Raw genomic sequence first — 20,242 nt, 5'->3', positions numbered from 1 at the left:
TTTTGAAAAAATTAATTAATTGTTCATTGAACCAAAGCGAAATGGGTTTGATGAAAAACAACGATTAAATTTCGTAGTTGATTGTCACTGGTCAATGCAACCGGTAACCAAGGCTACTTGTAAACCTGATATTGTTGAGTTTAGGTAACTGAACGTTCAGATGATCGTCATCAACAACATTAAATAATGCTAATCATAATGATAACTACGAAGACAAGTTTCAACTTTCTCACTCTTCCGTCATTACCTGCGTGCTTAACGTGAAACCAGGAAAGTTAATTTCTTTTTGTTGAGACACGTATCACTACCAATTGAAAATTTAGTAAAGTTGCTTTGATATTGCGTTTGCTTTTCTTTTGTTACTTCTTTAAACCAGGTCATTGGATTTATCTTCTTAATCGTGCTTCCCATCAAAGCCTTATTAGCCATAATCTCCTGATAAAACCTGTTTATATCTGAGGCCAGTGTGACGCATGAAAGGCAACTTCATATAAACATATTTTTCAGCCTTTTACAAATCATTTACAGTTTTGCCATTCACCTATTAACTTGAACCAATCTTTTATTCTGTTTTTGTTTTTGTTTTTTTACTGAATAATGGTTAATTCACTTTCCCCCAGTGAACCTGCCGGATTTGCATCAAGTACCAATAATGCTTTTGGTGTTATCATGGCCGACCCTTCACCTATGGTTTCCAACTCAGCTCCATCTTCATTCCATGGCGGTAAATTGGATTCCTCGTTTAATCCTTCCAACACATCTACATTGAAACCTAGTGAGATTGATCGATCAAGTCGACAGGAAAAAGAAATGCTAAGCAGTGGAAGTGGAAGCGATTCACAAGATGAATGTAGCTCTGATTGTGAACACAGTGACTGTGATGCTTCTTGGATTGAACTTTCAGCTCTTGATGTTCCAAATATTGATGGTGTCTCGATTACCAATAAAATAGACAACATGTTGACATCTCTCTCAAAGATTGATACATCAACATCAGTTGGACCTTCTTTAAACCCTGGATTGGTCGATTTAGAGCAACAGCTGATACAATTGAAAGAGGATAACATTAGATTACTGTCCGTTTTAGAAGCAACCAATGACGCTATGAAGAAAAATTTGAAATATGCTCAAGACTTGAAAGATGAATTGAAATCTTCACAAGATGAATATGATGCTTTGAAATCATCTGCTAACAATGCAATCACCCAATTGAGAACTGAAAATGAAAGGCTAAAGCAACGTATTGTGGAGCTGGAGAATGAAGTCCAGGAAAACACCGGACCAGTGGCATATCATCAATTTGATGTACCAAAAGAAATGAACATGCAAGAAATGTCTTCTCAAATTGCAGCTCGAGACATTAAAATCAGTAAATTGACTGGAGAAGTAAATTCATTAACAGCTCAACTGGAAAGAACTCGATTTAATTTATCTCGATCAACGAGTGAACTATCAATGAACTCTTCCAATCAGTTCTCACACCAATCACAATATCAACAACAACAAATGGTAACACATTCTGGTAATCAACCCATCATGTCTTCAACAGCTATGAGTACTGGTAACAATCAATATCAGATTGGCTCAAGCAACGGAGCTTCCAGTAATCCAAATTATAATTCAAGTGATAATGTTCAACAAAACATGATGATGGAGATGAACAATCTAAGATCAATGATTGAACAGTTGAGACAAGAAAAGTTGTCTCTTGAAACTTTGCTGTCTGGAAAAAGATCATCCAGATCGCGAAGACACGCAAGTAAACACGGAATGGGAACAAGTTATACTGCCAATGCTAATGCTGATAATCCCAACCAGTTTACTAATCCAAATGCAATGGAAAGTGACCCAGCCGAACCCGAACATCATGGAAAGCACCGTAGACATCATCGTCACCACGGATCCAGGTCAGCTCGTCGGTTGGAAAAGAAGTTGGCTAAAACAGCAATTCCTGTTATCAATTCGGCAATCATGTTTAAAGGCTTCACCACTTACTCAACTCAACCTCAACAATAAAAGATTGCTTTTTTAAGTTCAATTTCTGTTCGAAATATTGCTTTTAAATTTCATCACTAATCGTCCTTTTTTAATAAAACATTGCATTTGTATTTTTTAAAATGTTAAATATTGATTTGCTAAAAATTAAATGTATTTTACTGTTGCAAGAAACAATCTTTATTCATGAAATTTATTTTACTACTTAATGATTATTGATATTTGGAGTCATCGATGAATCCATATTGATATGTTCACCTTTATTGTTAAATCTCTGATTTGGTTTCATTGAACAATTTTAACATTATTGAGACTGACCAAGCTAATGTAACTTGTGAGACCTATTGTGTGAGGATAGATCTTGATATGTAACTGGATTCAATCTTTAAGTCTCATAACATTGAAATGTCTGATTTAAAGGTGGAAAAGTTAAGGCCTCGAGTGAGTTATCAGCATAAAATTTTTGTAACAAACACTCGACCACAAATTGATGAAAAAAGTAAAATAAATTGGCTTTTAATTCACTTCTTTACTAATTGTTCGCTAAAAAGTAAAATTATTTGGAATGTTAGTGTTATTATACTGATTGTAATTCCTATTATTATCGCTTTATCCAAACATAACTTTTCGTTTGAAACAAATTTGGATCGTATTTTGACCTTAAATGCTTCATCAGAATATTTATTTTTGTTTTATCTTATACTCTTTCATCAATGGACCTTCAGAGAATCAGTGGTTAATCAAATAAACCAACTTTGGTCAAACATAAATTTACCTGCTAATCAACGTATCAAGAGTCGCCTGTTTCGAGAAAGATCAATGTGTGTAATTTTTCCCATTATATATATTTCATCTGGATTGCTGAATAAAATAACTTCGACAGAATATGAATTTCTCGATTGGATTTCAATGCTACAAAAAGTCTTATTTTTCGTTCATTTCTTGGTTCATGGTGTATTTTATTGTTGCCTGTATTTTCAATTTCTCATTGAAATTGTAATTCTTTTAGCTGCTTCATTTGATCATGTTAACTATCTGATTGAACTACAAGTTGAAAATGGTCCCACTTTGAGTGAAATTAAATCTATTCGTCGTCTTTACTCTGATATTGTCCAGTTAACCGATTATGTTGCAGAGTCACTTAAAATATTCATCACACTGATGTATTTGAAAGCGTCTTATCGTATTGTTAGCATTTCTTATACAATGTTCATTAGTGAATACACAATTACAACCACTTATTGGAAAGCCTTGGCCTTCTTCATTGGACCTGTCATCATCTTGATCCTAACCTTTCGAGTAATAAAAGTTAACATATCGGCACATTCGTCTTTTGATGATTTGTACTCATTAACACAATGCGCTACTACAAAAGAGATGAAATTTGAGGTAAGATCATCTATCCTAAATAGTGTTAACTTCAATCGAAATTAACTAACATTTCGATTTATCAACAGTTATTAATGTTCATCCATAGAGTTGCAAGGAATGATGTTGGACTAAAGTTTTGCAAATCAACTCTAATTGGACCAAACTTTTTCTCAACTCTTCTTACCATTTGCATAGCATCGTTTTGTGTTGGAATTGCATTCGTTTTACAATCAAAATAAAAATTGTCGTTACGCAAACGCTACCAATGGACCATCATATAAGTTTCGATGTATGTCAATTAAATACTGCAATCCATTTCAAATCGAAAATGTATTAAAATCTAATTGATTATTCGTTGTATTGGAATAAATGCTTACATAAAATGTTAAATGTTTTTATTGGGTGACGAATGGTCTTAATTCCTCATAAAGGTTATGTTAGCTAAAATTACTGCATGATAACACTTGTACTTGTATCATTAGCTTCTGAAATCAAGTTAATATTTACATTCGTTTTTGTGATCTGATTTCTATTTAAATTGATCGCGTTACAATTATTAGTTGTATTGTGTAGCAACAAAACAAAACTTTTTTCTTTTAAGACCAAATATTATAATATAAACTTCTTAACCGTAAACATTGTCAATGAAAAGTTTATTATGGGATTTTTTGGTTATTACAGTAGTCATTGTAGTTGGACTTCTGGCTTCCATTTGGGACATGATGTTACAATCAATTGGCTCATTCAATTAGGATAAATTTTAAGAAGTTACAGTTTACGATAAAAGTTACTAAAATATTGGATTGACAGGGAAAGATTTGGTTAGATTGAATTTAACGTTTAATTTTGATGGTGACCTGTTGATTAATGAAAGTTGTCAACAAGATTTATGGATATTGATTTCATCTAAATCAAAAGTAATTAATTCTATGAAATAGAAGGCTTTCAAATGGAAACTTTTAACGAAAATGAAAAATGATTGTAAATAAAATGGGACAATATTGCGTTAAAACAGCAAAAATCCAAAACTTTGACAATTTTTCTTTGGAAAACATATTCATGTGACTCTAATTCAAAGAAAGTGATTGAACAATAAAATTGGACCATTAGTTAAAATAATACAAAATTATTAATGAAATAAAACTAATCAATTTTGATTTTAACAAAAGGTTTCTGTTGATTGACGTTCATAATACATAATTGAACAATGGCGGTGTTTCAATCTTTACAATTCAACTGCAGCAAAAGTTTACCTACTATTACCTACTTGTACTAATAATGGATGAGTGCTATTACGTTTTATGTAGCCACAATGGCATGAATATGAAATTAAAGATGACTATTAAAAATTCATGGTTACATTAATTGATAACAGTTTTTAATTTTTATGCGAGATATTTGAGATATTTTTATTTTATTAGAAATGCGTTTTATGTGAAGCAATTCAATAAAATTAATGTTAATTTGGTTGTAAAACGAATGCGATTCCAACAAAAAACGATGCAATACAAATGGTTAAAAGAGTTGAGAAAAAGTTGGGTCCAATTAGAGTTGATTTGCAAAACTTTAGTCCAACATCATTCCTTGCAACTCTATGAATGAACATTAATAACTGTCGATAAATTAAAACATTAGTATATTCGATAATTTGATAGCAGAGTCACAATTGATATTGCGATTCAGCACATTTATTAATAATATAACCTTACCTCAAATTTCATCTCTTTTGTAGTAGCATAAGGCGTTAATGAATATAAATCATCGAAAGATGCAAACGCCGATATATTAACTCTGATTATTCGAAAGGTCATGAATAAGACGAGAACAGGCCCAGAGAAATAGGCTAAAGCCATCCAATAAGTTTTCGAAACAGTATAACCACTAACGAACATTGTATAAGAGATGCTGACAATAAGATAAGCCGTTTTCAGGTAAATCAGTGTAATGAATGTTTTAAGTGACTCTGCAACATAATCAGTTAACTGGATAATGTCAGAGTAAAGACGACGAATAGATTTAAGTTCATCCAAAGTTGGACCATTTTCAACTTGCAGTTCAATCAGATAGTTAACGCGATCAAATGAAGCAGTTAATAGAATAACCATTTCCATGAGAAATTGAACATGTAGGAAACTATAAAATATGCCAATTGCTATAAAACTGACCAGACAGAAGACGCTTTGCAATACAGAAATCCAATCAAGGAATTCGTATACTCCCGAAGTTATTTTATTCACTAATGTTGATGAAATGAATGCAAGGGTCAAACATATGCACATTGATCTCTCTTTAAATAAGCGACGTCTAAGCTGTTGGTTAGCTGGTAAATTGATGTTTGACCAAAGTTGGTTTATTTGATCAACAACTGATTCTCGGAAAGTCCATTGGTGAAAGAGTAAAACATAAAACAAAAATACATACTCTGATGAAGCATTCAAAGTTAAAATACGATCCAAATTTGATTCGAATGAAAATTTTTGTTTGAATAAAGCAACAATAATAGGAATTACAATTAGTATGAATACACTTACATTCCAAATAATTTTCCTTTTCAGCGAACACTTTGTAAAGAATTGAATTAAAAACCAATTTATTTTTATTTTATCATCAATTTGTGTTCGAGTGTGATGTTGATAACTCACTCGAGGCTTCAACGTTTCGACTTCTAAATTAAGCATTTCATTGCATACTTTAAATACAAAGATCCAATTCAGTTACAATCAAGTTGCATTAGATTTGTGAGTCTCCACAAATGTCAGAACTGTGGCGTAAAACCTTATTTTTAGTTTGTATTGTGGTTGTATCACTACAACAAAACTATTTTATACGTAATACTAACAATAAATGTTCAAGAATAACACTAAATTAATAAATTATATTTCATATTATTACTGACTTTTTGGATAGTTTAGATCCCGTCTAATGAGGGAACCGTCAGAACTGTTCGATCGATATAGAGATTTTATTAGGCATTGTATTAATAAAAGATCGATATAACAGATACCAATCAGCATCACTTTTTGCGACGAGATGAAATGTAATTCATATCAACTTGGTTATTCGGTAAACCAATTGAACGTCACAAATTGTAAATCGGTTCAATATTAATCTATCTGTTAGGAAGGTTTTGATTGGAATATAATGATATTGATTGACTTCACTTCTGGGATAACTTCATTCAATAATAAATCTCCAGCTTCGTTAATGTTCTAAAATTTCTGGAAAGCGAATCCATTGTTCCACCTTTATTGATCAATTTACAAATGAACTTTTATTTTTGACATTCAGTGAGAATGGTGAACTAATGTGAACTAACCAACTTGTTATATGAGAATAAATCTTGATATGTGATTCAATCGCATCGAAATGTCTAATTTAAATGTTGAAAGGTTAAGGCCTCGAGTGAGTTATCAACATAAAGTTTTTGTAACAAATACTCGACCACAAATTGATGGAAAAGTTAACATAAATTGGTTTTTAATTCAATTCTTTACAAATTGTTCATTAAAAAGTAAAATTGTTTGGAACACTTGTGTAATATCATTGATTGTAATTCCTATGATTATCGGTATATCCAAACGGAAATTTTCATTCGAAACAAATTTGGATCGTATTTTGACCTTAAATGCTTCATCAGAGTATTTATTTTTGTTTTACATTTTACTCTTTCATCAATGGGCCTTCCGAGAGTCAGTTGTTAATCAAATAAACCAACTTTGGTCCAACATAAATTTACCGGCTAATCAACGAATCGAGCGTTTCTTGTTTAGGGAAAGATCGATATGCGTAATTATGACCATTGCTTACATTTCATCTGGATTACTGCATAAAATAACGTCGGAAGAACATCAATTTGTCGACTGGATCTCAACACTGAAAAGTGTCTACTCTTTTGTTCATTTCTTGGCATTTGCAGTATTTTATTGTTGCTTGTATTTTCAATTTCTCATTGAAATGGTAATTCTATTAACTGCTTCATTTGATCATGTTAACTATCTGGTTGAACTGCAAGTTGAAAATGGTCCAACTTTGAATGAAATTAGATCTATTCGTCGTCTTTACTCTGATATTGTCCAGTTAACTGATTATGTTGCAGAGTCACTTAAAATTTTCGTTACCTTGATCTATTTAAACACGGCATATCGTATTGTTAGCATTTCTTATACAATGTTCATTAGTGAATACACAATTACAACTACTTATTGGAAAGCCTTGGCCTTTATCATCGGACCTGTCCTCGTCTTATTCATGACCTTTCGGATAATCAAAGTTAATATATCGGCATATTCATCTTTTGATGATTTATATTCATTAACGCCTTATGCTACTACAAAAGAGATGAAATTTGAGGTAAGGTTATTTTATTAATAAATGTGCTGAATTGCAATATCAATTGTGACTCTGCTATCAAATTATCGAATATACTAATGTTTTAATTTATCAACAGTTATTAATGTTCATTCATAGAGTTGCAAGGAATGATGTTGGACTTAAGTTTTGCAAATCAACTCTAATTGGACCGAACTTTTTCTCAACTCTTTTAACCATTTGCATAGCATCGTTTTGTGTTGGAATCGCATTTGTTTTACAATCAAATTGAAGATCTATTTTACTCAAACGATATAAATGGAACATATTTCAAGTCTTGATGTAATTCAATTCTAATGCGTCGCAATCCTAATTGTAACTCGATTATTTGTTGTATTGCAATAGCTATTACTGATAAAAGTCGAAAGCTGGTGTAATTTACATTGTCCGTATTCTCAATAAACATTTACATTTATATTCGTTTTTGTGATCTTACAGTATATCTATCAAAATTAATTGCAATTGTAGCCTCTTCTAATTGAAATCCAGTGGCAAAAAAACAAATTGGTTAATAATAACCACCGAAGTTTTGTACAAAACTCAAATAATAAAGGAATTTGCGCAAATGTGTAAACTTTTGTATTGCAGTATTAAGCATAATTATCTATGAATTCTAACAAATAACAGTTGTGCACACAGTGCTTGAAATAAAACATATTTCTCGCAACAAAAGCCATAATATTTTTATATTACTGTGATCTCAATTTAGTTGATTGAGTGGTGGCATTTAATTAAATCGAGGTGTGAATTTGATTAAAAATATTGAAAGGGATTTGCTTTGAGTATCGGTAAAGAAATAATCAACGGTATCATAATGATAGTTAAAGATGAGAAAAAATTGGGTCCAATGATTGCCAGTCGCCAAAATTTGAAGCCAATGTCCTTCTTGTCAACTCGAAAGATGAATAAGACAATCTAAGTAGAGCAAAGCATACAGTTGATGAGAAATACATTTTGTACAATAGTTCAGTAAACTTACCTCATATTGAGTTTCTGGTGACTGAATGCGATGAGACAGAGCATAAAGACTATCTGAACAAGCGATTGAACTTGTATAAACTTCCATTAGCCGGAAAACTGTGAATCCAAGGTAAATGGGGCCAATAAAGCTGTTGACTATGTCCAATGTGTTCAAGTTAATATTGTTTTGTGAGATTGGATCAAACAAAAGAAGGTAAAAGATGTTAATGATCTTAAAAAGTTGGATTGGGAAAGCAAAAGGAATGAAGAAACTGAACAAAGAATTGCATTTTCTGGATAAGATAATGATCTGTGAATGAAGTCGCCTTATTTCAGCTAATTGTGACAAATTGGTTTCATCGAGTTTACTGATCAAAAGGTTGACATGGTTGAAAGCAGCCGATATAACAATGGCCAGTTCAATCAAGAAGGGACCATGAACTGAACAGCTAATGGCAACTGAACAATAACGGATGAACAATGATATTGTATTATGAATAAGGTTGCACAGTGCCGATGAGTAGCGCGTCTTTAATGAGATCGGAGTCTCGTTGTAAAACAGTAATCCAATGAGTATCATGAAGCAAATGAGAGACTTTTTACGACGAGATGAAACATAATTCAGATTAACCTTGTTGCTTGGTAAACCAATCGAAGACCACAAATTGTAAATGGGTTCAATGTTGGTCGATCGGAATACCCATTGATGACTGCATAATAAGTAAATATGTGATAGATCAGATAGAAGTGCGTTAATCATTTCTATTGGTAAGAAACCGACAACTTTGATCGGTTTCTGTGAAAAGTGTTTGTAACTTCCATGGACTCGGAAAATAAGGCAAATAGCAAGAACGAAGTTCCAAAGCAATTTAACTCTTTTAGTTTTGCCGTAAACATTGTCTATGTAAAAGTTTATTATGGGAATTGTTTTGCTATCTGTTGTACCAATAAACTTTTGGCGATCACTTTGTATCATTTTGTTACAATTCAATTGCTACACTGTTTTAAATCGTATTCAATTAGGTTACGATTTAGGCGATCACAGTTTTAACGAAGCTTATTGTGTAAAAGGTTACCAAAGTATTGATTTGGAGGTTTAATTTTGATGGCTGTGTAATGATTAATGTTAATTGTCAATAATATGTCACCAAGATTTATGATTTTCATTTCGTTCCTTCATCTAAATCGAAATAATTAGTTCTATGAAATAGAAGCCTTTCAAAATGAAAATTTGGATGGAATTGGACGAAATGAACATTATGTTATCCAAAATTGGACAATATTGCGCTGCAAGAGCAAATATTCATTGTAACGACAATGTTTTCTTGGGGAACTGATTGCTGTCAAATCTGGTTGTGTCAAAAGTGGTTGAACAATGAAACTGGATCATTAATTATCGATAAAATAACGCAACATCAATCAATTTTGCTTTACACAAAATACTGTTTATAATACAAAATTGAACAATGGCTGTGTTTCAATATTTTACAATTCAATAGCAGTACAAGACGAAAGTTATTCGCCACAATGGGCATTCATATTCTAGCGCAATGGAAATTGACTAATTGACCTTAAAAAAGCATTTAAAAGTTAGTATTAGAGTAAGCCAAAATGGTTGATGTTCAGTGAAATAAACCTTAAAACTACTTTAATTAATTAATTGAACTGGATTTTAAATATCATTAGAATACTATTTTCTAAAGATATTGTACATTTGAATATTTATGTTGATAGTTAGAACATACAATTCAGTTTTTGATTTTTACAGAGAATCAGAAATAAGTTTCATGTGCTTAATTTCAAGAGAAAAGAATGCTAATTCGATTGTAAAATTAGTGCGATTCCAACAAAAAACGATGCAATACAAATGGTTAGAAGAGTTGAGAAAAAGTTTGGTCCAATTAGAGTTGATTTACAGAACTTTAGTCCAACATCATTCCTTGCAACTCTATGGATGAACATTAATAACTGTTGATAAATCGAAATATTAGTGTATTTTGATTGTATTATAGTTATTACAATTTAGGATACATAATAGAATCTCACCTCGAATTTCATCTCTTTTGTAGTCGCGCATTGTGTTAATGAATATAAATCATCAAAAGATGAATACGCCGATATATTTACTTTGATTATCCGAAAGGTTAAGATTAAAATGATGATAGGACCAGTGAAATAGGCCAAAGCCATCCAATAAGTTTTCGAAACAGTATAACCGCTAACGAACGTTGTATACGAGAGGCTAACTATAAGATAAGTCGTTTTCAGGTAAATCATTGTAACGAATATTTTAAGTGACTCTGCAAAATAATCGGTCAACTGGACAATGTCAGAGTAAAGTCGACGAATAGATTTGATTTCATTCAAAGTTGGACCATTTTCAACTTGCAGTTCAATGAGATGGTTAACGTGATCGAATGCAGCAGTTATTAGAATAACCATTTCCATGAGAAATTGAAGATGTAGGAAACAATAAAATATGCCAAATGCTAGACGATTAGCCAGAGAGAAGACGCTTTTCAGTATTGAAATCCAATCGACAAATTGATATTCTTCTGAAGTTATTTTACTCAGCAATCCAAAAGAAATGAAAGCAAGGGCCAAAATAACGAATGTTGATCTTTCTCTTAACAGGCGATGTTTGAGATGTTGATTAGCTGTTAAATTTATGTTTGACCACAGTTGATTTATTTGATCAACAACTGACTTTCGGAAGGTCCATTGGTGAAAGAGCGTAATATAAAACAAAAATAAATATTCTGATGAAGCATTTAAGGTTAAAATACGATCCAAGTTTGTTTCGAACGAAAACTTTTGTTTGGATAAAGCGATAATAACAGGAATTACAATCAAAGTAATTAGAGTGCTATTCCAAAGAATTTTACTTTTTAGTGAACAATTAGTAAAGAATTGAATTAAAAACCAATTTATTTCAACTTTGGCATCAATTGGTGTTCGAGTGGAGGTAAGAAAAATATTATGCTGCGAACTTACTCGGGGTTTCAACTTTTCGACTTTTAAATTAGACATTTCAATGTTTTCTTTCAAAGTTTAATGTTACAATTTTCATTTACATGCAGTCTCAACAGTCGCAACAAATGTCGAAATTGTCGCGTAAAAGCTTATTCCGAGTTGTTATTATAATTGTAACAATAAACCGTCTAGAATAACAATAAATTAATCAATTTAATTTTTGTTTTTTCTTTGTTCAATTAAGTTAGCCATGGACGTAAAATCGATCAATTCGATTGCATATTATTCCTAACTTTCAAGAATTTTTAGATGCGTTTGAAGAGTTAAATGTTTTAAACAGTTTAGGTCAATGGAAAGAGGATTTAATCCAGTTTAATCAATTAAGCTTAACGACGAAAGGTTAGTGATAATTTTATCCCGATTTTTGTTGCAACAACTTATCACTTTATGCATTCCGACATTGGTAAAAGCAAATCATTTTGATTACGACAAGGAATAAATTAGTTAAATGGTAAATTTTGCAATACGATTTAATGATATTTATTGTATAACAATAATTTAATAAAAGCCATTTCATATCTGGATACAGATTAAATATATAACAATTGTGCAAACAATTAAACAGTCAATTACATTGACAATTATTGAATGGCATCTAATATTTGCAGTAACTCAACGAAAAATGAACCTAGTGTTAATTTGGTTCTATAACGAATGTTATCCCAACAAAAAACGATGCTACGCAAATGGTTAAAAGAGTTGAGAAAAAGTTCGGTCCAATAAGAGTTGATTTACAAAACTTTAGTCCAACATCATTCCTTGCAACTCTATGAATGAACATCAATAACTGTCGATAAATGGAAACATTAGTATACTTTGCTTGGAGTTGTTACAATTTAGGATAAATGATAGCACCTTACCTCGAATTTCATCTCTTTTGTTGTAGCATAAGGTGTTAATGAGTACAAATCATCAAAAGATGAATATGCCGATATATTAACCCTGATTATTCGAAAGGTTAGGAATAATACGAGGACAGGTCCAGTGGAATAGACCAAAGCCATCCAAAAAGTTTTCGAAACAGTATAACCACTAATGAAAGCTGTATAAGAGATGCTGACTATAAGATAAGCCGTTTTCAGGTAAACCAATGTAACGAATGTTTTAAGTGACTCTGCAAAATAATCGGTCAACTGGACAATGTCAGAGTAAAGACGACGAATAGATTTAATGTCATTCAAAGTTGGACCATTTTCAGCTTGCAGTTCAATCAAATAGTTAACGTGATCGAATGCTGCAGTTATCAGAATAACCATTTCCATTAGAAATTGAAAATGTAAGAAACAGTTCAATATGCCAAATGCTAGTAAACTAGCCAAAGAGAAGACGCTTTTCAGTATTGAAATCCAATCGTCGAATCTGAAATATCCCAAAGTTATTTTATTAACAAATTCTAATGCAATAAAAGCGGCGGCCAAAACTACACAGATTGATCTTTCTTTAAATAGGCGACGCTTTAGATGTCGATTAACAGGTAAATCTATGTTTGACCAAAGTTGATTTATTTGGTTAACAACTGACTCTCGGAAATCCCATTGATGAAAAATTATTACATAAAACAAAAATAAATATTCTGACGAAGCATTCAAGGTTAAAATACGATCCAAGTTTGTTTCAAACGAAAATTTTTGTTTGAATAAAGCGATAGTCAACGGAACTGCAGTCAGTATAATAAGACCAGTATTCCAGATAATTTTACTTTTTAACGAACAATTTGTAAAGAACTTGATGAAAAACCAATTTATTTTAATTTTGTCATCAATTTGTGGTCGAATGTTCGTAAGAAAAATTTTATGTTGACAACTCACTCGAGGCCTTAACTTTTCGACTTTTAAAGTTGCCATTTCAATGAATTAAAGTCAAGCAAGGTTCATCAGCTTGGTTAGTCTTAACTAATGTTAAATTTGTCGGGTACAGCTTTATTTTGAGTTTTTATTATGATTGTATCATTAATAGTTGCTCACAATACACAATAAATCTTCCAGAATAATACTAAATTAATCAATTTTGTTTTTTCGCGGAATTAAGTTGATCATAGACGTAAAATTAATCAATTTGATTTCATACCATTTCTGACTTGTAAGATATTTTATAGATGTGTTTCCGTCTAAGAGGGACAAAATGGTGAAGAAAAATATTTTCCAGCCTCTAATAGATTTGTTTGAGGGATTGAATAATGAATACAGTTTACCTCCATGGAGGAAGCATGTAATCGAGTTCAATATAATATACAATCGGTTAAAGGTTGGTGATAATTTCATATACGGTAATAGGTAAGAGTAAATTATTTTGATTGCGAAGAAGAAAAATGAGTTGAAAGGGAAATTTTTCAATAAGATTTAAAATTTATTGTATAATAATTTATAATATTTCAATAATAAGCCATTTTATATCTTGATTCAGATTAAATATATACAAAATTGTGCAAACAGTTAAACAGTGGCAATAATTAATGGCGTCTATTAGCAGTAACTCAACAAAAAATTAACTTAGTGCTGGGAATTCAATTTCATCGAGCTGGTATAAAAAGTTGGAAAGTACAGCTAGATCATTCGAACTCGATCGTAAATTGGAAATAACTGATTTGATTGATGAAATCAATAATCTATCATCTTTGCTTGACTCTAATACGGAGAGACAGTCTAGTTCAAAGAGCTTTGTTAAATATAAACCAGAATTAATAGCTCTTGTTACAAAATAGGAAAATTTATCCCAACTGGAAATGTTGTTTGCACCATTTAGCAATTTAATATTTCTGGCACTGACGAGCTTCTTCAACTTGATGTTAAATGTTATCCAATAATCAAACCAACATTGACAAATTTTGTTGTCAATTTGAGATGGCAAATTCACGATTATCGAGATGACTAAATCGAGTACACACTGGTCCATTGTTTTGCAAATTTTATCTTCCGCACTGACGGCTTGTCGTAATTTTGAAAGATCAGAAAATAATAGCTTTGTCCTTTTATGTAAATCGGGACAAGATTTTTTCCGTACGAGCAAAGATTCTCTTAAAAGATCTCGTATCGCTCCAAGAGGACCAGATAAATCATAGACATCTTTTTCCGATTCCTCGACAGGTACATTTGAACTTTTAAAATGATTATTTAACCATTGGGGATTGATATTGCCAACAATCCATTGGCAGCATTTCTCAGATGATTTGTGAGCAGTTAATTTGGCAGCAAAGTCTAATGTATCCTGAGTATAATCATGTTGAGATAGGAGTAAAGGTAGAATCTTCGTTGTTTCTTGGACACAAAAATTGTGAGCGAAATCGGAACAAAACTTTCGGATTGTATCAACACTGCTTTTTCGATTTAAGCTGATAGTTCCATCAGGTTCAAAATCAGAAATTGTTCCCTTTGCTTTATAAATCGCAGAATTTTTAAGCTCTTTGATGCACCGAGAGTAGACTCGGTCAGAAACAAGATCAATTACTTTAACCATTGAAAGTGGATGTAGACTCAAGAAGTTATTTTCAAGCTCTCGAACTAAATCCCGACTACTTTCCATTTTGTCTTCTTGAAATTGTTCCAGTCGAATAGAGGATAAACCATTTGATAAAGTTCCTGTTAGCGTTAATGGACGAATCTTTCTCGGTGTCAATTTATGATCTTTTTGAGGTGATTTAACAGGGCTGGTGACGGGAGGAGCTAATATAGTTGAAGTGGTACCAGAGGAGTCGTCATCTATTAAGCCTTTGTATTCATCGAAATTAATAATCGAAGATGATAAATCCTTTGGACATCCAATCGAAAAACTAGTTTCTAAATATTTGAACTCTCTATAATCAGAGATGAAATGTTCAATGATGTTGATAAGATAAGCTCTGGTACTTGGATCACATTTTATCTTGTTGGTTTGCAAATTTTCATCGAGCTTGCAAATAAAGCGAATGATTTCTTGATAACATTTAAGGCGAGGAGATATAGAGTCCATTTGTCGTAGAAATTGAATTATCCATGGAAGAGTTAATGAAAGTTTTTTCACCTCTACAGCTTCTTTCAACAGGCCAATTATATTAAGGCAGCAAGTTTCATCTTTTCTCAAAAAGACTTGAGTTTCAATAAATTGAAGCGAGTTGCTTTTACTTATCTGGAATGGTAAGTAAACAACCAAGCCGAGAAATTTTGCCAACACTTGTAAAGTCAGAGAAAGTTGGTTAAATTTCGGTTTCAAATTGTTGAGCTCGCTGCTAACTAGATCCTTGTCAATTTCACCAGATAAAGGTGAGCAGTCGTTCGTTTCTAAAATTTTGTGGATAAGCATCAATTTTAGAAAATGATGAAAAGAGGAATTTTTTACGTTGATGATAAATTCATGGAAAAACCGTTCTTCATCATTAAACGTTGAATGAAGTTTAGAATTACTATGATCTAAACGTTTACGTAGTTTCTTCAATCTATCATTTTGTATATACGATGTAAGTTGATCGGTTGACAATAGATCCTTGGTACCACCCATGATACAGGTACGAATTAGTTGTGATACAAACAATTTGCTCAAATGGTAGCTATTTGATGCGTCATGAGAAAAGGATAAAAGCCGGTTGACAGTTGATTCGAATTGACCTTTAACATCTCCAGGATCCGTCGATGAAAACAGCGATGGTCGACTTTGGGAACTCTTCCAATTGTTATAAAGCTCATAGAAGATATCACGTTGATGCCTGAAAGAATGAAAAGCTTTTTCAACACTAAAAGCAGATTTACAATCAGTTTCAGGTTCAAAGTTGATACAGTCAAGATCACAGTGGTTAAGATTTTTCGTCATTTTGTAAAAAATTAAAGTTGATTAACCTAAATAATTAAGCGACGTAAATTAAAAAAACTGAGCAAAAACACAGTAAAAAGATAAAAATAAAGATGGAAATGTAAAATGAAAGATAAAAATGAGGTGAAAAAAGAAATATTTCAACTTCAAGAAAAGCATATGTTTTTAAACATTTAAATACATGGTCAAAGATGCATGGTCAAGACAAGTCAAAACAAACGACATAGAGACAAGCTTTGCACTGGACATGGATTTAAAAAAAGGATTAAGATGGAGTCCAAATATTTCAAGTTGCTTGTAAACTGTCCAAGTCAGGTTCACGACGAACTAAAGGCTTGAATCACTCGCAGCACTTATAGGAATACATTGAAGATGTTAAAGGTCAAATTAAATAACAGATAGAAAAGTAATTAGAATTATTAAATTAAAAACAAAAAAAAATGTGGACGTTGTTTACTTTACTTTCCCGCTCATGTTTGGGTAACAACAAAATAATCTCTGTAAATAGCTAAGAGTCTATTTATCCAGCAATTTTTTAATGCTGCCATCTTGCGTAAGTTTTGCTTAGGATTTAAATAGTGAAATAAAATACTCAATGTTTGTTTGAATTAAGATGTTAAATATTTTAATCTCTATCTATAGTTGATCTCTGTACATCTTGAATACTTATTTAGTAATTTATTCCTGTGACGAAGCAAACTCTTGAATCAGTGTTTGTTGAAAATTTATCATATAAAAGTTGTACCTCTACTGGATTTGATAAAAAAAATCATCTAATTGCTCTTCACGGATCTGTTTACCACTATATTGGTAAGAATAAATAAAATCTCAAATTGTTGTGATGTTATCAAGGAAAGATTTCTCTAGAACCTATCTGTGTAGTCTTGCCATTTTACATTGACAATGAAAATGAAATCCAATTTAACCATATCTTCATGATTTTCATCTGTTTATTCAATCAACCTTTTTCTGTTGCTCTCTTTCCAACCAGATGACTTCTGGGTTACAGTTATGAGATTAATATTTAACATTGTTTATCATGCATTTCTTTAGCTATAGCTAAATAGCTTTTCATCTAAATTTTATTCTACACATTTTCAAGATTTGTTTTTCTATCAAGGTATTGAAAAATAAATCATCTTACGGGTTTATTTTCCAGATAATCTGGCTTCATCCATAAAACCAGGAAGTGACTTTATTTTTGATATTTTCTCTTCATTCGTCTCTTCATTACTCTTGACTTCCTTTACATCATCTTACATCTTTTAGCTCTTACATCCAATCTCTCAATCCACATCTCTTATTGAACCAACTCACAATAAGATTGCTTAATTGGTCAATCAGATCACTATTATTCAGCTGTTGAATTATTTCTTTAAATATTCTGCATCACAATCCAACAATGCATTTAAATCTAAAGTCCACAATTGAGGTCAGCTTTACCGTCATTTTCTTTTGAATTTATCTTTTCTCATTCATCTAAGACAAATAGCTTACCTGACCCGTTGGACACGCTTTCTAATTTGTATACAGATTTCAGTAAAAGCAAACTTAATTTGTTTATCTCTCATTTTAAATTATTAATAGTATACTTCTACTTAGCACCACCTACCGTTAAACGCAATACACATTAATTCTCTCCCTTTTTTTTCTTCCTTCCTTTTTGTTTCTCTTTCAGGTCAATCAAGTTTTGGGTTTATTGTTGTTAATAATTGTGACTTAATTGTAGATATTGAAAAAAACACTGATTGTGGATTATATTCATTCAAATGGCGGAGAGTCTAATAAATAATCTGCCTACTCGTTACTTTTGCCATAAATGTAACCAAGAAATCAATCCCGTATTACCAGTGAGTATATTTTGTTTTCATTTTATTTCTCTCTTACGCATACATTTAACCCTAGAACGGTTCTTTTTTTTGACAACCAGCAGACCATCACAAATGTCTGTAAACATATTTTATCACTGTTGTTGTTCCTTTCTTTAACCTTTCGTCTATTTCTCTGCTATTCTGTTTACAGGAATTTAAATGCCCAGGATGTAGAGAAGGATTTATTGAAGAGTTAACCAGTGATGCAAACCTAGACATCAGTAGTGATGAGTAAGTGATCTTTCTCGTATTATATTTTCTTTTATTCATTTGCATATCGTAAATTTATTTTAAATTAACTCTATCTTTATTTTATCTTTCTTTTATCCATTCTAGTTCTGAACACTTAGAAAATTATGAAAGGTTTGAGGATACTCGAGCTGGAGAAATTTTACGGTATCTAGCCAATTTCAGCAATGTTTTTATACTCGTTATCTATCCTGTTAATCTTTAATCCTGTTAATAGCTATCTTTCTAATTAATTTTTTTTACTTCTCCTGATCATCACGGTATTCAATTATATGCTTCTAGGGTTCTTCAATTATTTTCTGGGGATCAACAAGCCAATCAAAGAGGTAATCGAGGGCGTGGAATGTTTGAAATGGCCATACCTTATCTTCAAATTCTTCATGGAAATCCTGGTGATTATGCCTGGGGCTCACAAGGTCTTGATACTATCATTACACAGGTATGTTCGCTGTCATTATTTAAACTCTCAATATGTCACAATTTAAAACGCTAATTCATGGTTTTCATTTCTCTCAAATGTTCTAGCTCTTGAATACGATAGAAAATAATGGTCCTCCACCTATGCCTAAAGAAGAAATTGAAAAATTGCCTACTGTTAACATTTGTCAAGATAATGTGGATAAAAATCTTCAGTGTACAGTATGCATGGAGGACTATAAATTAGATGAACCCGTTAGAGTGTTACCATGTAATCACGTTTACCACAATGATTGTATTGTTCCATGGTTAGAAATGGTGAGTTGTTACTTTTTTCATGCTATTGATATTTATTTGATACTATTTGGGTTCTTCTCACAATACAACTTGGTTATTTGTCTATAACTTATCATGCCCATTAATTTAATTTTTGTAGTGTTGTTTCTGCAGACACAATAAACAAGGATGTTTGCTAATCTCAAAATCAAAGTCTCTATTGCGTCTCGCCTTATTGTGGAAACAATTTAATATTTATTAAATGAGACCCGCTAAGGTTGTGACTCGATAAGATTGTGATTCTTTATGGAACTCTATGACGCGAAAAATCGATTTTCATGAGTTTGTCTAAATTTATCCAGTGATATTTGAATAAAACCAAGTCAAAAATCTTGTTATAGTCTTTGAATTTATTGTGATATTTACCTTAAAGTGTATCTGAAATGTTTACGTATTCTATTAATATTTAATTGAATTAATTTCTCCTCTTTTTCATTCTTTTTCCAGCATGGAACATGTCCTATCTGTCGTAAGCTTCTGAACGAAAACCAACCGAGTCAACGTGAAAGTCGAAGCTCTCTTCAAAACAATAATCAACAAACAACATCACAGCAACAACCGGTTAATCAAAGATCATCATCAAGTAGTAGCAACCAGACTAATCATCCTTCGGGTTACCGTGATTTATTGGATTATGATTGAATGTAAACTGTATAAAAAGTGAAAAACATTGAAATTTGTTTCTACTACTGGCAAAGATTGTGACTTATTTAAAATCCTCGATGTACGCAGCAAATTGACAGATCAACCAGACGTAAATGCAAAATTAATGAAGTTATTTATCAAATCGATACTTGTAGCATAACCAATTGGAAAAGGATATATTGATTATTATTTGTTCGCGATAATTGCTTTCTGTTTTA

General features: G+C 31.7%; 3 protein-coding genes across 4 annotated transcripts; 2 read left to right on the top strand and 1 right to left on the bottom strand.

Annotated features, from left to right (window-relative positions):
* The first annotated feature begins 137 nt into the window (after positions 1-137).
* LOC149094480 (uncharacterized) lies at positions 138-2,172 on the top strand. Its single transcript, XM_089266839.1, has one exon. The coding sequence runs from the start codon at positions 598-600 to the stop codon at positions 2,014-2,016; it is 1,419 nt and encodes a 472-aa protein (XP_089122965.1). The 5' UTR covers positions 138-597; the 3' UTR covers positions 2,017-2,172.
* Positions 2,173-4,825: 2,653 nt separating this feature from the next.
* Positions 4,826-6,101, bottom strand: LOC149094479 (uncharacterized). The gene is made up of 2 exons (XM_089266502.1): positions 5,076-6,101; positions 4,826-4,978 (listed from the first exon to the last, which is right to left on the bottom strand). Exons 1-2 carry the CDS (start codon positions 6,042-6,044, stop codon positions 4,826-4,828), a joined length of 1,122 nt encoding a protein of 373 aa, XP_089122628.1. The 5' UTR covers positions 6,045-6,101.
* Positions 6,102-17,088: 10,987 nt separating this feature from the next.
* Positions 17,089-20,076, top strand: LOC107365553 (E3 ubiquitin-protein ligase RNF115). Of its 2 annotated transcripts, none has more exons than XM_015933083.3 (7): positions 17,089-17,316; positions 18,185-18,356; positions 18,529-18,608; positions 18,714-18,773; positions 18,909-19,065; positions 19,152-19,361; positions 19,827-20,076. In XM_015933083.3, the coding sequence occupies exons 2-7, from the start codon at positions 18,276-18,278 to the stop codon at positions 20,019-20,021; spliced, it is 783 nt and encodes a 260-aa protein (XP_015788569.3). In that variant the 5' UTR covers positions 17,089-17,316; positions 18,185-18,275; the 3' UTR covers positions 20,022-20,076. The 2 variants fall into 2 exon arrangements, with proteins under 2 accessions (XP_015788569.3, XP_089122549.1); XM_089266423.1 differs by lacking the exon at positions 17,089-17,316 and adding an exon at positions 17,360-17,938.
* Positions 20,077-20,242: the final 166 nt, after the last annotated feature.

The sequence above is a fragment of the Tetranychus urticae genome, chromosome 1 (assembly GCF_039701765.1).
Source record: "Tetranychus urticae isolate SD_2017Ah chromosome 1, NJAU_TeUrti_SD_1.0, whole genome shotgun sequence".
NCBI lineage: Eukaryota > Metazoa > Arthropoda > Arachnida > Trombidiformes > Tetranychidae > Tetranychus > Tetranychus urticae.
The sequence above is the reverse complement of the archived record's forward strand: the minus strand, read 5'-3'. Positions and strand labels throughout refer to the sequence as shown.

What these genes read in the sequence shown, in the direction of transcription:
- LOC149094480 (XM_089266839.1), top strand. Translation starts at nt 598, where the DNA reads ATGGTTAATTCACTTTCCCCCAGTGAACCTGCCGGATTTGCATCAAGT.
- LOC149094479 (XM_089266502.1), bottom strand. Translation starts at nt 6,044, where the DNA reads ATGCTTAATTTAGAAGTCGAAACGTTGAAGCCTCGAGTGAGTTATCAA. An exon ending in CAAAAGAGATGAAATTTGAG is followed by an intron (nt 4,979 to 5,075) that starts GTAAGGTTATAT and finishes ATTTATCGACAG; the next exon opens with TTATTAATGTTCATTCATAG.
- LOC107365553 (XM_015933083.3), top strand. Translation starts at nt 18,276, where the DNA reads ATGGCGGAGAGTCTAATAAATAATCTGCCTACTCGTTACTTTTGCCAT. An exon ending in AAATCAATCCCGTATTACCA is followed by an intron (nt 18,357 to 18,528) that starts GTGAGTATATTT and finishes TTCTGTTTACAG; the next exon opens with GAATTTAAATGCCCAGGATG. An exon ending in TTGTTCCATGGTTAGAAATG is followed by an intron (nt 19,362 to 19,826) that starts GTGAGTTGTTAC and finishes TTCTTTTTCCAG; the next exon opens with CATGGAACATGTCCTATCTG.